The 16,871-nt window shown below is 37.0% G+C and overlaps 1 protein-coding gene across 1 annotated transcript; it reads right to left on the bottom strand.

The window, feature by feature from the left end:
• Window positions 1-1,992: 1,992 nt before the first annotated feature.
• COMMD8 (COMM domain containing 8) lies at window positions 1,993-13,641 on the bottom strand. Its single transcript, XM_060110395.1, has 5 exons — window positions 13,528-13,641; window positions 10,185-10,340; window positions 5,481-5,633; window positions 3,972-4,127; window positions 1,993-2,908 (listed from the first exon to the last, which is right to left on the bottom strand). The coding sequence occupies exons 1-5, from the start codon at window positions 13,591-13,593 to the stop codon at window positions 2,888-2,890; spliced, it is 552 nt and encodes a 183-aa protein (XP_059966378.1). The 5' UTR covers window positions 13,594-13,641; the 3' UTR covers window positions 1,993-2,887.
• Between the last annotated feature and the right edge of the window lie 3,230 nt (window positions 13,642-16,871).

Here is a 16,871-nt window from a genome sequence, read left to right as displayed (position 1 = left end):
GAGAAGCCTAAGGAGACATGACAAATATGAAATGGAATCCTGGAAGAGAAAAAGGACATTAGGTAAAAACTTAGGAAATCTAAATAAACTATGGAATTTAGTTAATAATAATATATTGATATTAGTTCATCAATTATAACAAATGGACCATACTAATATGTTAATAACAGTGGAAACTGGATATGGGGTATATGAGATCTCTTTGTACTATCTGCTTGATTTTTCTGTATATCCAAAACTGTTCTAAAAAAGTAAACTATTTACAAAAAAAAGAAAAAGAAAAAAAAAGATAAGCCACAGATTAGGAGAGAATATTTAAATACTTTCAAGGCATATATGTGATAAAGACTTGTATCCAGGCTATATAAAGAATTCCCAAAACTCGGAAGAAAACAATCCAATTTAAAAATGGGAAACTGATCTGGACACTTCACCAAAGAAGATATACAGACAGCAAATAAGCACATGAGAAGATACTCAACATCACTAGGGAAATGAATATTATTAAAACAACGAGATACCACAACACACCTAAGAACAGCTGAAATTAGAAAGACTGACCATACCAAGTGTTAGCAAGGCGGTGGAGGTGGAACTCTCATAGACTGCGGTATGGAATATAAAAAGTAAAAATCACTTTGGGGCTTCCCTGGTGGTGCAGTGGTTGGGAGTACGCCTGCTGATGCAGGGGACATGGGTTCGTGCCCCAGTCCGGGAGGATCCCACATGCCGCGGGGCGGCTGGGCCCGTGAGCCATGGCCGCTGAGCCTGCGCGTCCGGAGCCTGTGCTCCGCAACGGGAGAGGCCACAACAATGAGAGGCCCGCGTATCGAAAAAAAAAAAAAAAATCACTTTGGAATACAGTTTGGCAGTTTCTTGAAAAGATATACACCTACCACATGATCCAGCCATTTCACTCCTAAGTATTTACTTCCAAAAGAAAGCATATGTCCATACAAAGACACATACAAGAATGTTCATAGCATTCTGTGTATTGTAACAGCCAAAAACTGTTAACAACCAAAACATCCATTAACAGGTGAACAGATAAACAAATGATGGTGGAATTCTACAACAGAATACTTCTCAACAATAAAAAGGAATGAACCACTGATACATGCAGTATCATAGATGAACTTAAAATAACACTGAAAGAAGCCAGATCACACAAAAAAAGAACATACTGTATGATTCCATTTATACTAAACTCTGGAAAATGGGAACTCATCTATAATGGCAGGACGCAGATCAGTGGTTGTCTGGGGGGAAAGGGCGCACAAGTAAGGATTACAAAGGAGGAGGATGACACTTTCAGGAGTGACTGGTTGTTCACCACCTTGAGGTGACGCTTTCATGGGTGTGCAGACATCAAAACTGATCAGACTGCCCACTTTAAATATGTACAGTTTATATCAGTCAGATTTCAATAAAGCTTTTACATATGGTACTGTAGTAATAATGTAGTGAGAGAAGGACTAAGTAGAGTAAGGTTTTTCCCTTCTCAAAGGAAGGACTTTGTGGAGGGTTGAAATTCCGAAGGACCCTTTATCAGTAAGTGCTCACCTACAAACTGTTACTGGTCCACAACGACATAAGGAATTTGCACAAGAAGGTAAAACAACTACCTCCCAAAGCATGCTGGTTAGTTCAGCTGATTTTTTTTTTTTCCTGGCCAAACTTTCTCATGAAGAAAGAAGTATATTGATGAACATTCTGGCACAAGCTCCACATCTAATCACCAAGCTGTAACAAACAGTTCATAGAGTGGCATTAGCCTACAGACACGTTTTGGGTAGCACCATCTAGACTGCACTCACTTTTATTAATCTCACTAAGCCTACCCTCATCTGTATGATGAGAATAAGAGGGAATGCTCTGGACACCTCGAATAATAATCTGATGCTCTAATGAGTTATAAATCTTGCAAAAATCAGGTACCAATGATGTGTTATTGAGTTATGTAGAAATTCATCTGAAATAAAGCAATATATAAAAATAAAATATTTTTTATTTGCTCAAAATGCCTGTTTTTAAAGGTAACTGAAATTAAAAATGGTCTGTTTTCCAATGAAGTTGTTAACATCCAAAACTCCATTAAGCGTTTGTAACAAATTAAGAGTTTACAACAAATGTGGTCTACATACAGTCTTAGCTGACATTTTGATAGTAATGTATACTCTATACATGACATGTATTCTTATCAGAGCATACTCTCCTGATCAGACACAGAAATATAGAAGTTACAGTGTTATTTTCATTTTTATCTATGTTCTAATATGAGATTTTAGTTTCTAGAATTCAAAACTCAAAATCGTTCACACAGATTTAGTGTTTTTTCATGTCTGGAGCACTTCTCTAAGAAATTTTACATTTTATAAACTTTCCTTTGAAATACGAGAAAAACATGGAATCTCCTGAGTTACAGATGTAGCTTATACATTCTTTAAAAGTTATTTTTTTAAAATATCACAAATTAACCATATATATCCATAATAAACATCCTTGCTATTCACATAGTTCTTTAAGCAATATTCAAGTATATTTGTGCTTGTAAGTTTACATTACTTTACAGCCTTTTAGCTTTCAATAAAATTGTGTATCTATAAAGGTTTCTCAAATATTTAATAAATGAAGCAAAACAGTCATTATGAAAATATAAACTGCTATTATAGCCTTTTCATCTTTCATGTTTTTATGCATTTCTTGTCAACCATATAATTTCCTGTTCTTTAGTTAAGTTGATAAATTGTTGTCTATGTAATCTCAACACTGCTGCTTTCTCAGCAGGCCATAAGAGTATATCGCAGGTTTTCTAACACATGGTATTCACTCTGCTGTATCAGTTGTAGCAGTGGGATCCGATAATATTGGTATTCATCATTTCCAGTTATTTCAACTGCAGGACCACCTTAAAACACAAAGGGAGGGAAGGGCGGGAATCAGGTTATCCCAGAATGATGCCAGTATCTGTTGCATGAGATGCTTTGAAATCTCTGAAGAAGGGGCTGGAGAACTGACAAGTACAATGCACAGAAGGCACAGGTCTGCCAGGATCCATGCTTCAGACTCATCTAACATTTACACCAGGCCCTGCCACACACCCCTCCAGACTTGTAGCCTCATCCAAAGGCAAGCCAGGCTACCAGTTTGTTACTGGGCATGTGGACCAGTCATCAAGGCACCATGATGGCCGAGTGACTGAAGAGTATGGAGGGAAGATGAAGTATACCAGAGTTTCAAAAAGATCGAGCCAAGAAGATGGGTTAGTGGCAAGAGAGGTTGGTAAGAATAACTGACTTTAATCCTTGAGACACGATCACTAGAGACGACGCTCAGCAACAAGGAAAGGAACATATGCAACGTAGGGAATTATTTTTATGTCTTCCTCATGGCAGCAGTTTCTATTGTCTAAATATTATTTTTCACATTAGTTAAACACTCGGAATTGTTACTGTTACTTAGCCGTTCCTTTGTAAATGTAAAGCTTTTGGTCCTTCATTAGCTCTATTTTGTCTCAAGCTGATTTTTGTCATAATAACTACAAACCATATTTTGTCTCTGGTACTTAAAGCGATTTTCTACCATTTGTCCAGTTAAATAAGACAATCTTTTCTTTAAGATCATTAACTATTTTTAATCATTAAATGTCTTCAGAATCAACTAATTTCACAACTCCAAGTTAAAAAAATTTTTTTACCATTAATGAGCACTGGAGCAAAACAAATCTAGCTGTTATTCTTTAAAAAAATAACTACTTGATAAATTATGTTCTATTAATGTAAATTAAATTTATAATTAATGTAATATCTAAAACTAGAGAAGAACATATCAAAGTATCTTCTGTGCTTGACATAAAATATCAGGAACAAAAGAAATATTAAACATAAATGATTAGTTTTTCTTATATTGCTCTCATGGTATCAATCAGAAATTAAATATTTTGAACCATACAGAAAAATTAAAACACATACCTTATTAGCTGCTTCCAAGGAACTTATTAGATTCTGCAGCTCTTCTTTACTCATTTCAACGGAATACGGCTTGACTTCACCATTTTCTTTCACATCTAGATGAAGGTTTAAAAGTGGCATTTGTAGTGTAGCAATCTTGTCACTAGAAAGTGCAAGCTGTTTAAAATGAGAAAAATACTAATTAGTAAGTAGTATTAAAAAGGAATATATTAAATACGCATCAGAGCTTACAAACAACACGTTAAAGAAAAAAGAGTACTCCTGTTTGCTATGAAGTACAGGGAAACGTGAAAGGAATAAAAAATATTAAACCCATGCCAAAGCAGCATATATCTGAAGAATAGAAAAAGAAAAGAGAGAAAGTAGTTTAGGGAAAAAAGACAACCAGTTAGGATTTTATGGTAGGAGTAGAAATCTAGAGCAGCGTTATGGCTGGGAAGTACTGAATGGGTCCAATGCATCAGGAAACAGAGAATTTTAAAGAAGTGTAATGATAACAAGAGGATGAAAGTCCGTGTACAAAGATAAAACTAAAAACACTGTAAGTCTCAGAAATTAAGATGCTTAAATAATGAGCAGCTAACTCTCTATTAAATTATTGAAAAATGTTATCAAGATACCATCTTTGATCAAAGCCACTCAACAAAAACACTTGACACTTTTACCTCTTCTAGTTTCCATCTAGAGGAAATGGAAGAACCAACTGTTTATGATACTAAAGCTTTCTGAAACAAGCATCATAGCTTCACCGGCAGATGGCAAAGAGAAACTCAGTTTTCCTGGAATCTGAGCCAGTAACCCCACAATAACTGAATTTTGGAGTGCTACCACTTGCAAAAGTTTACTTGGGCAATAGTGAAGGACTCCCTCCCTGACAACCAACCTCAAAGGATCTCCCTTGTGGTACATACACTACAGGACCAAACAAACCTTCACGTGGTTCCTCCATTCTCTCTCCAAAATACAGGACCCATAATATCTGAGAAAGCATCACCTTCAGGTTGTCTGCCTCATCAATAATTTTCCTCAATATTTCCAACAAGTGGTTTCTCAGCCTATGCTTGAGTACCAGCTATGAGAAGGAGTGTGCTAACTCAAAAAGAGGTTAAAATAATTTTCAGATACTCATAGTGGTTAAATTATTATTTCTTAGGTTGAATTGAAACCTGCCTTATTACAAATCATATACTTTAGCCTTTGTCCTATTCGCCAGAGCCACAGAGCACATATCTATTCCCTCATCTACATGACTTTTAGTCCTTTAATGACTTAAAGCTTTACTTAATTAAATTTATTATACTTGTAATTTATTATACATGGTTTAGATATCTGCAGTGCACTTACTGATGCCCAAGTTAACACAAAAGATGTAATTTTAATTATCTTTGATACATTTTTAGGAAAATGTATTCTCAAAAATACAGAAATTTTAGATATATATTACTACAAAAAATAAATCTACTCAAAAAATGAAATAAAAAGCATAAATACTCATAAATATATTCTCACCTTTAACTGCCAATCAAAATCCTGTAGCTGTGAAGAGGAAATATCAACTATTTCTTCCAACAGAGCCTGCTTGATTTCATCTTTCCTACTTTTTAAGCATTTCATGATAGCTTCTTGATGAGATGAATTCAGCTGATCCAACTGCTGAGATATCTATGAAAATAAAAATAGATGGTTAGAAAATAAGTGAAAGGGCCTTTGTTTATTTTTTAAAATTAATTCTTATTGGAGTATGGCTGCTTTACAATGTGGTGCTAGCCTCCACTGCACAACAAAATGAATCAGCCATACACATAGAGATATCCCCTCCCTTCTGGACTTCCCTCCCATTTAGGTTACCACAGTGCATTAGGCAGAATTCCCTGTGCTAGACAGTATGTTCCCATCATCTGTCTATTTTATACATAGTATTGATAATGTATATGTGTCAATCCCAGTCTCCTAATTCCTCCCACACCACCCCTTTCCCCCTTGGTATCCATACATTTGTTCTCTACATCTCTGTCATTATTTCTGGTTTGCAAATAAGACCACCTATACCACTTTTCTAGATTCCATATATATTATACAATATTCGCTTTTCTCTTTCTGACTTACTTCACTCTGTATGACACTCTCTAGGTTCATCCACGTCTCTACAGATGACCTAATTTCACTCCTTTTTATGGCTGAGTAATATTCCACTGTATACATGTACCACATCTTCTTTATCCATTCCTCTTTTGATGGACATTTAGGTTGCTTCCATGTCCTGGCTATTATAAATAGTTCTGCTATGAACACTGGGGTGCATGTGTTTTTTTGAATTATGGTTTTCTCTGGGTATATGCCCAGTAGTGGGATTGTTTGGTCATATGGTAGTTCTAGTTTTAGTTTGTTTAAGGAACCTCCATACTGTTTTCCATAGCAGCTGTATCAATTTACATTCCTACCAACAGTGTATGAGGGTTCCCTTTTCTCCACACCCTCTCCACCATTTATTGTTTGTAGATTTTTTGATGATGGCCATTCCGACCGGTGTGAGGTGATACCTCATGGTAGTTTTGATTTGCATTTCTCTAATAATTAGTGATGCTGAGCATCTTTAGGGCCTTTCTGTTTAAAATGTAAACAACAGTCACACTCTCCTTTCACATACCCTTTAAAATAGTAGTATCAATAAATGAAAAAAAAACTTCTATAACCATGAAACAATAAGATGAGGATGCATAACCAATAAACAATAGGTTTTAACAAATTTTTGCAAAACAGAAAGTAAAAAGGGCTGACCAACGAAGCAGAGTAAGAGTGAATACACTTGGAAACCACTAAAGCTGGTATACCTATATTAATGTATCAGAAAACATAGACTTTAAGAAATAGAGGATAGCAAAAGGGTTGTTCAACAGAAATACATAACAATCATAAATGTGTGTGCACCTAATAACACCGCTTCAAAATATATAAAGCACCAAAACTTGGCAGAAAAAGAGAAATGGGTAAATCAACTTTCATAATTAGAGATGTTAACAAACCTCTCAGTAACTGATAGAAAGAGACAAAAAAATCAGTAAAAATATAGCATTGAAAAACATTTTCTGCTTAACCTAACTCCACATAGAACACTACACCCTAGGATTGCAGAATACATATTATCTTCAAATGTATATGGGACATCCCCGAAAATGAACTATATGCTGAGCCATGTCGCAAATCACAACAGATTTCAAAGGATTGGAACTATACTATTTATATTTTTGAGCCACTGTGTAATTAAATCATAACTGAAAAAAAAATTCCAAACATCTGAAAATTAAGCAACATGGTAACACAGTACTAAGTGACAAAAGAAATAAATCTTGCATAAACACTTTCAGAGAAAAAGAAAAAAAAAAAACCTTCCTAATTCATTCCATGAGACCAGAATAAAACTTTATATTCTGACAAAAACATTATAGGAAAAAAAAATGGGCCAATATCACTCAAATATAGATGGAAAAATCCTAAACAAAATATTGGCAAATCAAACCAAAAGATACATTAAAAAAAGATAATACATCATGACCAAGTTGAGTTTATTTTGGCAATGTAAGGTTAGTTTAACATTCAAAAATCAATGCAAGGCACCACATTAACAAAATAAAGGTAAAAATAATAAATAAATTCAGGAAAAAAGCATTTGATAAAATTCAATACCTATTAATGATAAAAATTCTCAGCAAAGTAAGAATTGTAGGAAGCTTCTTTAATCTAATCACGGATACCCATAAAATCATACAGGTAACACACTAAATTGTGAAACAGTGAACACATACATTCTCTGTAAGGTCAGGAACAAGGCACTGCTTTTTTTTTTTCCCCCCAAAACTGTCCTGAAGGTATTAGCCAGTGCAATAGAGGGGAAAAAAAGAAATAAAAGGTATTAAAATTGAAAAAGAAAATGATTGCATACAAAAAATATCCAAAAAAATTTATAAACCATTATATATAGTAAATAAATTTAGAAAGACTGTTGGACAAAGTATATAAAAATCAACAGTTTCCACATACTAGCAATACGCAATTGGAGAGCAAAATTAAACAACATCAGAAACATCAGTTACTTAGAAATAAATCCAACAAAATATTTGCAAGACCTCTACACTGAAAACTACAACATATTAGAGCAAAACTGAAGTTAATCTAAATAAATGGAAGATTATACCATATTCATAGATCAGAAGGCTCAGTACTGTTAAGATGTCACTTCTCTCCAAAACAGTCTAGAGATTCAGTGCAATCCCATGCTATGCACTTAATGTCCCCTAAAAATTCATGTTAAAACTCTGACCTTCAAGGTGATATCGAGAAATGGGGCCTTTGAGAGGTAATCAGGTTTAGATGAGGTCATAAAGGTGGGACCCTCATGATAGGATTAGTGCCCTTATAAGAAGCACCAGAGAGTTTGCTCTCTGTCTCCACCCCTACCCCCACAGCCATGTGAGGACACAGTGAGAATGCAATCATCTGCAGCAAGGAAAAAAGCCCTCACCAGGGGCCAGGATCAGCCGTACCTTGATTCTGGACTCCCTAGACTCTAGAACTGCAAGAAATTAATTCCTGTTATTTAAGCTACTCACTCCAAGGTATTTTGTTGTGGCAGCCCAAGCTACTACTCCCCATCAAAATTCCAGCAGGTTTTTTGGTTAAAACTGACAAGCTGATTTTAAAATGCACCTGAAAATACAAAGGATCTAGAGTAACCAAAGCAATCTTGAAGAAACACAAGGTTGAAGCTCTTCTACTACCAGATATCAAAACTTAATGTAATATAGCTTTAATTCTACAATAATTAAGACATTGCAGTATGGGCAAACATAGACAAACAGACTAATGGAGTAGAAAAAGAGTCCAGATAGAGAACCATACATATATCGTCACCTGATTTCCGAGAAAGGCTGCACAGCAATTCTATGGGGCAAGGATGGTCATTTCAATAAATGGTACTAGGTCAAGTGGATATCATATGGAAAAATTTGAATCTGATCCCTACTCCATACACAAATATTAATTCAAAATGCATCAGTGACATAAATGTAAAAGCTAAAACAATCAAGCTTCTCAAGAAAGCATACAAAAACATCTTCATGGCTCTGGCACAAATATTTCTTAAACACAGCATTAATATCACTAACCATCAAAAGAAGTATGGATAAATTGGACTTGATTAAAATTCAGAACTTCTATTCACCAAAAGATACTATTAAGAGACTGAAAAGGCAAGTAACATAAAAGATATTTAAAATACATACATCCAAGAACTCATATTCAGAATATCATCAAAACCAAAATGACAAACATACATAACTACATTTTTTTTTCCAAGTGGGCAACCTACACAAACATGCCCAAATGACTTTTGACAAAGGTACAAAAGCAATTCAATGGAAGGATACCCCATGACCCTGAAATTTCACTTCAAGATGTGTATCCTAGAAAAGCTGGCCCGTGTGTGTGCAAAAAGACACATACAAAATGTTTGTAGCAGCACTATTCATAATAATGAAAGAGGCAATGACCCAACTGTTCATCAGTAGGGGGATAGAAAAATAAGTCCTACTAATTCCTATCATCAAATACTACAAGGGGTTAAAATACATAAACCAGATCTACATTTATGAACATTGGTAAATCTAAAACGCAATGTTGCAGAAAAATTACAAATGGATACAAACATTACCATTTACAAGTTACACATTTAAACAGCTCAAATAATTGTATATATTGCTTAAAGATGCAAATATTCACACAATATAGAACACAAAACACGCACACAACTTCACAAGTGGTAATCTCTAGGGGGAGGGTGATATTTATGTGTATCTGTAATGCCTTGTTTCTAAAACACACACAAACCTGAAATACATAAAATAAAATTTTAACAACTGTTTAATTGTGGTAATGGGAATATAGGTGTCAGTAATATAACTTTCAATTTTCTTCTATATGACTTAAATGTTTCACAATTTTAAAATATACAAACAACCAAAAACAAAACTACAAAAATCCAGAACTTCCACAGATTTTCCACTTACAATTATGAGGTTTTTATTGTTATCTATTATACACTTAATAATGATGGCCCTTGTTTTATATAGTGCCCTGAAGACCAGCTTAATAAAAAAAAAAAATGTGAACACAGATTTATTATTTATCATAAGGTATATAAATTTGGAATGAAGTTACCTCTTCATCAGATAAATTTTTACCAACTACAGCTTTGAAAAAGTTGGTAATGTCTTCTAGAACATGCATCCATTCTGTTGAATCCCAAACACTGTGATAATCCTGGTAGAGAGGATAAGTTCGGCCACAAATGCCATCAATTATTTTGTGAAGAAGCTAGAGAGAAGAAAAAAGAGAAATAAATGTAATTATAAGTAAAATTATAAAACAGATTTATCTTCCTTATAGCACATAAATGGTGTTGCGAGAAGTTCATGTTACCTTCAGGAGCAGTTGAGGCTGAAAAGCAGCTATCCTTAACATTATTTTATTAATTAAAAGTTAGAGGGCTTCCCTGGTGGCGCAGTGGTTGGCAGTCCGCCTGCCGATGCAGGGGACACGGGTTCCTGCGCCGGTCTGGGAAGATCCCACATGCCGCGGAGCGGCTGGGCCAGTGAGCCATGGCCGCTGAGCCTGCACGTCCGGAGCCTGTGCTCCGCAACGGGAGAGGCCACAACAGTGAGAGGCCCGTGTACGGCAAAAAAAAAAAAAAAAAAAAAAAAAAAAGTTAGAGCTTCACTCACACACACAAAAAAACAGACTTTCTGTAATTGTCCACCTTCAGAAGCTAAAATAATTTTATAGATACACTGTTGTTTCTCCAACGTTCCTGAAAGGAAGATGGTGAGTGTAAAAGTTTCTCCTTGGGATTCCTTAGACATCGGATTTATACCAATAACCAAAAAACAAGGTATGACTCTTAGATCAAAGTCTTTTTAACTGTAGATCTACACACCTCTTCTCTCCGTTTTCCACAACAGCCACACTTATTTCTTTTGGTCCAAAAAAAGTCCTCGGTGTCTTTCTTCCTTTTTTACATTCCTTTCTCTCTACCCTACCTTAATGCCAGCAATGGAAACCCTAACACATATATAACTAAACATAGTAATTAAGACTGGATTTTGGAACAAAACTGGCTAGTCTGTATCCTATTTCCACTACATACTAGTTTTGCCAAGTTATTTAAACATTCTGTGCCTGTTTCCTCATGTGTAAAATGAGGATATCATCTATCCCTATAATGTTGTTGTATGGATTGAAGAATACATGCAGATCACTTGGCACACTCCTGGCATTAAATACTGCTTGCCATTGTTATCCTTCGTCGTCTTATTATTATCATCATCACTATTACTACTACTCCTACTATTGGTACTATGTTCCATGACTTTAACATATATTAACTGAGTACCTACTATACCAGCACTATTCTAGGCAAATGATAAATATGGTTTTCCTTCTCAAGGGATATCTGTGTCTTGTAAGAAGCGTACTTGAACCCAAACAACTTGGAAATGCATTTAAGCAGCAAGGCTTCCAACTCTTTTCTCCTGGATCATATTCCAGTCCATTTTAAGCAGTAACTCCTCTATAACACCACACATATTGGAACAGAGATGAGCAACTGGTGACCCTACCTCCAAATAATGGCTAAAGCACTATGTGAACAGAAATTTTATTTGTCATAAATTAGCCAACATTTTCAACTTGAAATTCATTCAAAATTCTCTACCTATATTTCACCTTATCCCAAACTGTCCCCCATGCTAAAACAAAACTCAGAACTCAAACTGAAAAATAAGAGTGCTATCCTTTTGGAATATATTTTTTTAATTAATTCACAAATACGTAATGAGCACTTCATTCCAGTTATTAAACAAGTTAATGTAAATACAAAGAAAAATAACTATAACAGCTACCATTTATAAAGCCCCAATTATGTACCAAACACTGTGCTGGTCTTCACTGTAACCCTGTGAAGTGAGCCTTGCTATTATCCCCATTTTACAAATGAGGAAATGGAGGATAAATAAGATAAGGTCCTACATATCAGAGCCTCAGTCCATTAGAGAAAACTAATATATCAGTAAATAAATGTAACTTAGGATGATAGGAGTTATAGTACAAGTTTACAGAAGGTACAAAACAGCACAGAGGAAGGAGGGGAAAGTATGTCTTAAAAGGATGAGTAGTTGGCCAAACAGGAGAAGGGCATTTCTAGTCACAAGCAGCTGCATATGCAGATAAAAGTGTAAAACCACATGGTGCAATTTGGGAGATGACAGCATACAAAGCTGGAGAGGTGGTGGAGGCCAAATCACAAAGGGCCTTGTAAACAGTGCAAAAGAGCCGAAACTTTAATGTGTCTTCTGTAGGGAAGCAACCTATTCACATATCTGCATTATGGTTCTATAAATCTGCCAACAGGTCGAGAGATATAAGGAGGGAAAAGGGAAAGAGGTGAGTCCAAAGGCTCCCATCTTCCATTTACCAGCAAGAGATTGGGGGGGAGGGGGTGTTGAGGACACTCAAATAGGAGGCAGCAAGGAGGTAAAGAAGATGTGAAAAGGAGGACCAAGGATGATACTCAGAATTTCAGGTTGAATGACTCGGAAAGTGGCAGTGTCACAAACCAAAAATGAGGCTATAGCTACAGAAGGAGTAAGTCAGGGAGAAAGACGAGGAGCTCAGCCAAGGATATACTGAATTTGAGATACCTGTGGGTGTATCTAAGCAGCAGCCTGACACTCAGGGAAGAGATTTTTGGATCCAGAGATTCAGGAGTCATCTACATACCTGGCAGTAAAGGTTATGGGCCTTATCTTTGTAGTACGCAGGTAGAATGAAGACAGGAGCAGGAAGATAATACAAGAGTCAAAGTCAACAGATCTGAGCATCTGTTTCCACTTTGCCACTTATTACTCCTGCTCACCTGTCTAGACTTAGTCTCCCTGCTCTGCTTCCCACTCTGAACTCCAGCCTCTAAAACTAGAGCAGGTCCTGAAATTTCCCTGGGGCTGGCTTTCTTCTTCTACCTTTGTACCTGCTATTCCTCTGGCCTGAAACTCTCTCTCTCCCCTCTGCCCAGTCTGTTTCCTACTCCTCTTTCAGGACCCAAGCTAAAAATCTAGGCAGCCGCTCTGGAAAACCTTCCCTCGCCCCTTCAAATCTGGGTTGCTACCTCTCCCACAAACTCCCTACTGGGTAACTCAGTTTGGTTTCCTTGTTAGATAACAAGGTCCACCAGGGTACAGGCTGCCTCGGGCGCGGCCCGGCGGGCGTCTGCGTGCAAAACGCCCTGAGAGGCCGCTGGAGGCCGGGTCGCAGAGGTGGCGACCCAAGCCTCGGCCTCCTCAACTCTCCAGGGGACGCAGGGGGCGGGCCACCCGAAATCACACCCCTTCCTCCTCCTTCCTCTGGGAAACGGGCGCGAGCCCCGCAAAGGCGTCCAGGTGGGAACTGCCCCGCACGCCAGGCCGTCCTGGAGCCCGGCCCCGCGCAGCCGCCCCGGCGCCCTCCTTACCTGCAGGCCCAGCTCGGCAGGAAGCTTCTGCAGCCGCCACAAGGGAACCTCTTCTTCCGGCTCCATCCCTGCGCGTACCAGGGCTGGGTCACATGACCACTCCTGGCGTCTCCTTTGAGGCCGCGGCTCGCTCACGTGACTCTACCCAGCTGGTCGGGGTGGGCGGGGCGGGCCTGGAGCCGCTGGAGCCCTTGTGCGCTTGCGCAGAGGTGGAGGCGTCGTTTTCCCTAGGAATGAGGAAAATACTTTCTGCCCGTTGCGACATTGAAACGTTGGTTACACACCCTTGTGGTATTACATGGAAGGCATATTCGCGAATCTCTCAAAGCAGTTGGCAGCTTTGTTCAGAGTTTTATTAAACTTTCTCTGTACACTTAGAGTTATGGTTATCTTTCATTTCGGGGATTACAGGTAACTTTGATTCCCTTTTAGTTTTTCTAAATTTTCTATTCAAAGTTTTAGTTTTAAATGCTAGATTATGATTCCATCTAGTCCCTTTAATTTTGGCTTGAAAATTAGCCAACTCTTACCTGAACTCATCCCCTTCTTTCAACATCTTGCTAAATGCAAGCGATAACAACTGATATACGCTGATAATAATCTGTCTTCCAATCCCGTTGCCTAGAACTACAGTCTCAGCTGGCGCGGATTCTGCCTTCCAAATTGTCAAAGGCAGTGCATAACATGAATCCCAGCTTTCTGGCCTGCTGCCATACACTAAATCAACTACATATTTTAGGTTATGTTACAGTACCTCCCACTCATACCAATTTCTACATTGGTCAGAGTAGGTTGACTAACAAAACAACACCAAAATTTTAGTAGCTTAACATAATATGTATTTATTTTTTTGTTATATGTATGTCAGTTTAATACAAGTATAGGTGGTTAGGTGGCTCTTTTATTCTCCAAGACCTCAGAGTTCTGTCTGTTCAGTCACTGGGGAAAGAGCATATGAAAGATCATAAAAGAGATTTTTATGTGCCAAATCTAGAAATGGGGAACATCATTTCTACCTGTTTCCATCAGCCAGAACCCAGTTTGATGGTAGCAACTAACTGTAAGGGAATCTGGAAAATACAGTTTAGCTGTGTGCCCAAGAAGGAAAAGAAACAGTTTGGTAAACACACAGTTTATGTCTGCCACAATCATGCTGTTCAAAAGACAACTGAGAATTTCTAATACGAGGTATATTAACACTGTTAACAATCATTCTCTTTCACATTTTCATGTGGAACAATCATGCTTGATAGCTTATTGTTAAAGTAAAATATTAAACCAGGCTCCGACTAACATCTTGTACCTGCCTCAAATTAGTATTGATTCAGGTTCCTATTAAGAGGACGGGCTGAGAGGTTAATAATTCAATCAACCCCTTTTTGTGTTATTGCCACAATCAGGTTAGATTAAAATCTGTGATTCTAGAAGTTATATCTGAGAGAAATCAAGAGGGTGAAACTGGCTGGTTGGCTGCTTAGGTAAAACTCTGGGCTATACTAATTTAGAATTATTACAAGAAAAGGTCCAGTCTTCAGTTTTTTATGTCCCCAGACTCTATTTTGTCATTTCACTGAAGATATTGGCTCACCCTAACTGAACTCTCTTACCAGAATATTACACAATAGGAATTGCTTCTCCTTAGTGTATTCTCTCTTGAAGAAAAAGCTGTTTCTTTGAGTCTCCTTTTCGTTAAATGCCATACCCTTATAATTGCTTCTTATACATTCTTGACCAAGATTTAGGAAATATTCTGTTCTTGAGGGTTACTCCGGGAATTTCTATCCCCCATCTTTGTGGGTCAAGTCTTACTAGTAAGTTTTCAAACGATAACTTTCTTTTGTCCCTAAATTCTGGGCTCCCTATTTTCACCCACAAAGTGACATTAGCTTCAGTAATTACAATTTCTGACAAATGTTTGAGAAATCCAGAAAAGCTATTAACTCATTATTCGGAGTTGAAGGCATCCGTTAAGAAAAGAAATTGTCTGTAGTTTTCCACATCTGTTTCTCAGCTCAAACCTGCTTTTCAGGTTAACCTACAACTTGAAGTTGACTAATTTGTTCACCTTAATTAGATACGTTGCAATATAGATGTGCTTAGTGATTTGCTTTGCAATCTATGTAAAATTATTCCTTTTCATAAATTGCTGAGAGCAAAGAGTCTTCAAGTTTAAATGAGTTTAATTACTATCCTATAACCATACAGGAAATGTTGAAATGTTACATTGGCGTTGGTTCTGTTAAATTGAAACAAGTTATGGATAGTTAATTTGTAAAGACCTGGAAGATACTGAGTTTTATTTTGTCTGTATAAACTCAGATTTGGCTGCCTAGGAAATATCTTTTTTTTAAAACAATTTATTTTTATTTGCTTATATATTTATTTGGTTGTGCTGGGTTTTAGTTGTGGCATGAGAACTCTTAGTTGTGGCATGCAAGTGGGATCTAGATCCCTGACCAGGGATCAAACCTGGCCTCCCTGTATAGGGAGCTCAGAGTCTTTACCACTAGCCACCAGGGAAGTCCCTAGGCAACGTTTCTTATAAGTCAACTGGATAAATGTCTTTTCATTCTGGTGAATGAACTTAATAAATGGAAGGCCTTTGTCTTTCTTTTAGACCATTATAGATAATTAAGAAATGCTTTTAACACTTCCTTATAACACATTTTCTTTATCAAAAAAAAACCTTGTAGCTAAAGCCATCTGAGTTCTCCGTTACAGTGATCTTTGAAACAGACATTTTGATTTAAAAAGGATGATAAAGACTTCACATAACTTCACATAAAGACTTATTCCAGTGTAGCAGTAAAGAATACAGTGTACTAAAAGCTCGAAATTCTTCTGTTAAAGTTAAATACTTGAGTGAACTACAATTTTGGAATTTAGAGTAATGCATTGTAGTCCACACTCTGTCCTCAGGGGTTTGCAGTCTTTGAATGGCATATCAAGTGCTCCGTTAGTCTTTCTGATGACTGTTCTGTGTCTGCAAGACCTCCCTCTTCTGGGTTGCCACCTCTTTTAATCACTGTACTGAAAGCCTCCACATCTGTGAGCTGTTAGGATTTTAGGCAGTGGTTCTTAATCAAGATAGCTCATTAGAGTCACCCCAGAGAATGTTTGAGTGATTGATTTTTCACTTTAAATATGCTATACTTTTGTTTTTTAAATAGCTTTGTCATTTACATACCATAAAACCCTGCCATTTAAAGTACAGTTTGGTGGGGTTTACTAAATTTATCCAGTTCTTCAATCATCACCACATTTTAGTGTGAGAACATTACGATGCCCCCCCAAAATGTCTCTTTGTGCCTGTTTGTAGATAATCATGTGCAGGCTTCCAAAAG

The sequence above is a fragment of the Mesoplodon densirostris genome, chromosome 1, assembly GCF_025265405.1.
Source record: "Mesoplodon densirostris isolate mMesDen1 chromosome 1, mMesDen1 primary haplotype, whole genome shotgun sequence".
Lineage (NCBI taxonomy): Eukaryota > Metazoa > Chordata > Mammalia > Artiodactyla > Ziphiidae > Mesoplodon > Mesoplodon densirostris.
The sequence above is the reverse complement of the archived record's forward strand: the minus strand, read 5'-3'. Positions and strand labels throughout refer to the sequence as shown.

What these genes read in the sequence shown, in the direction of transcription:
- COMMD8 (XM_060110395.1), bottom strand. Translation starts at nt 13,593, where the DNA reads ATGGAGCCGGAAGAAGAGGTTCCCTTGTGGCGGCTGCAGAAGCTTCCT. An exon ending in CTGCCGAGCTGGGCCTGCAG is followed by an intron (nt 10,341 to 13,527) that starts GTAAGGAGGGCG and finishes TCTTCTCTCTAG; the next exon opens with CTTCTTCACAAAATAATTGA. An exon ending in AAAATTTATCTGATGAAGAG is followed by an intron (nt 5,634 to 10,184) that starts GTAACTTCATTC and finishes TTATTTTCATAG; the next exon opens with ATATCTCAGCAGTTGGATCA.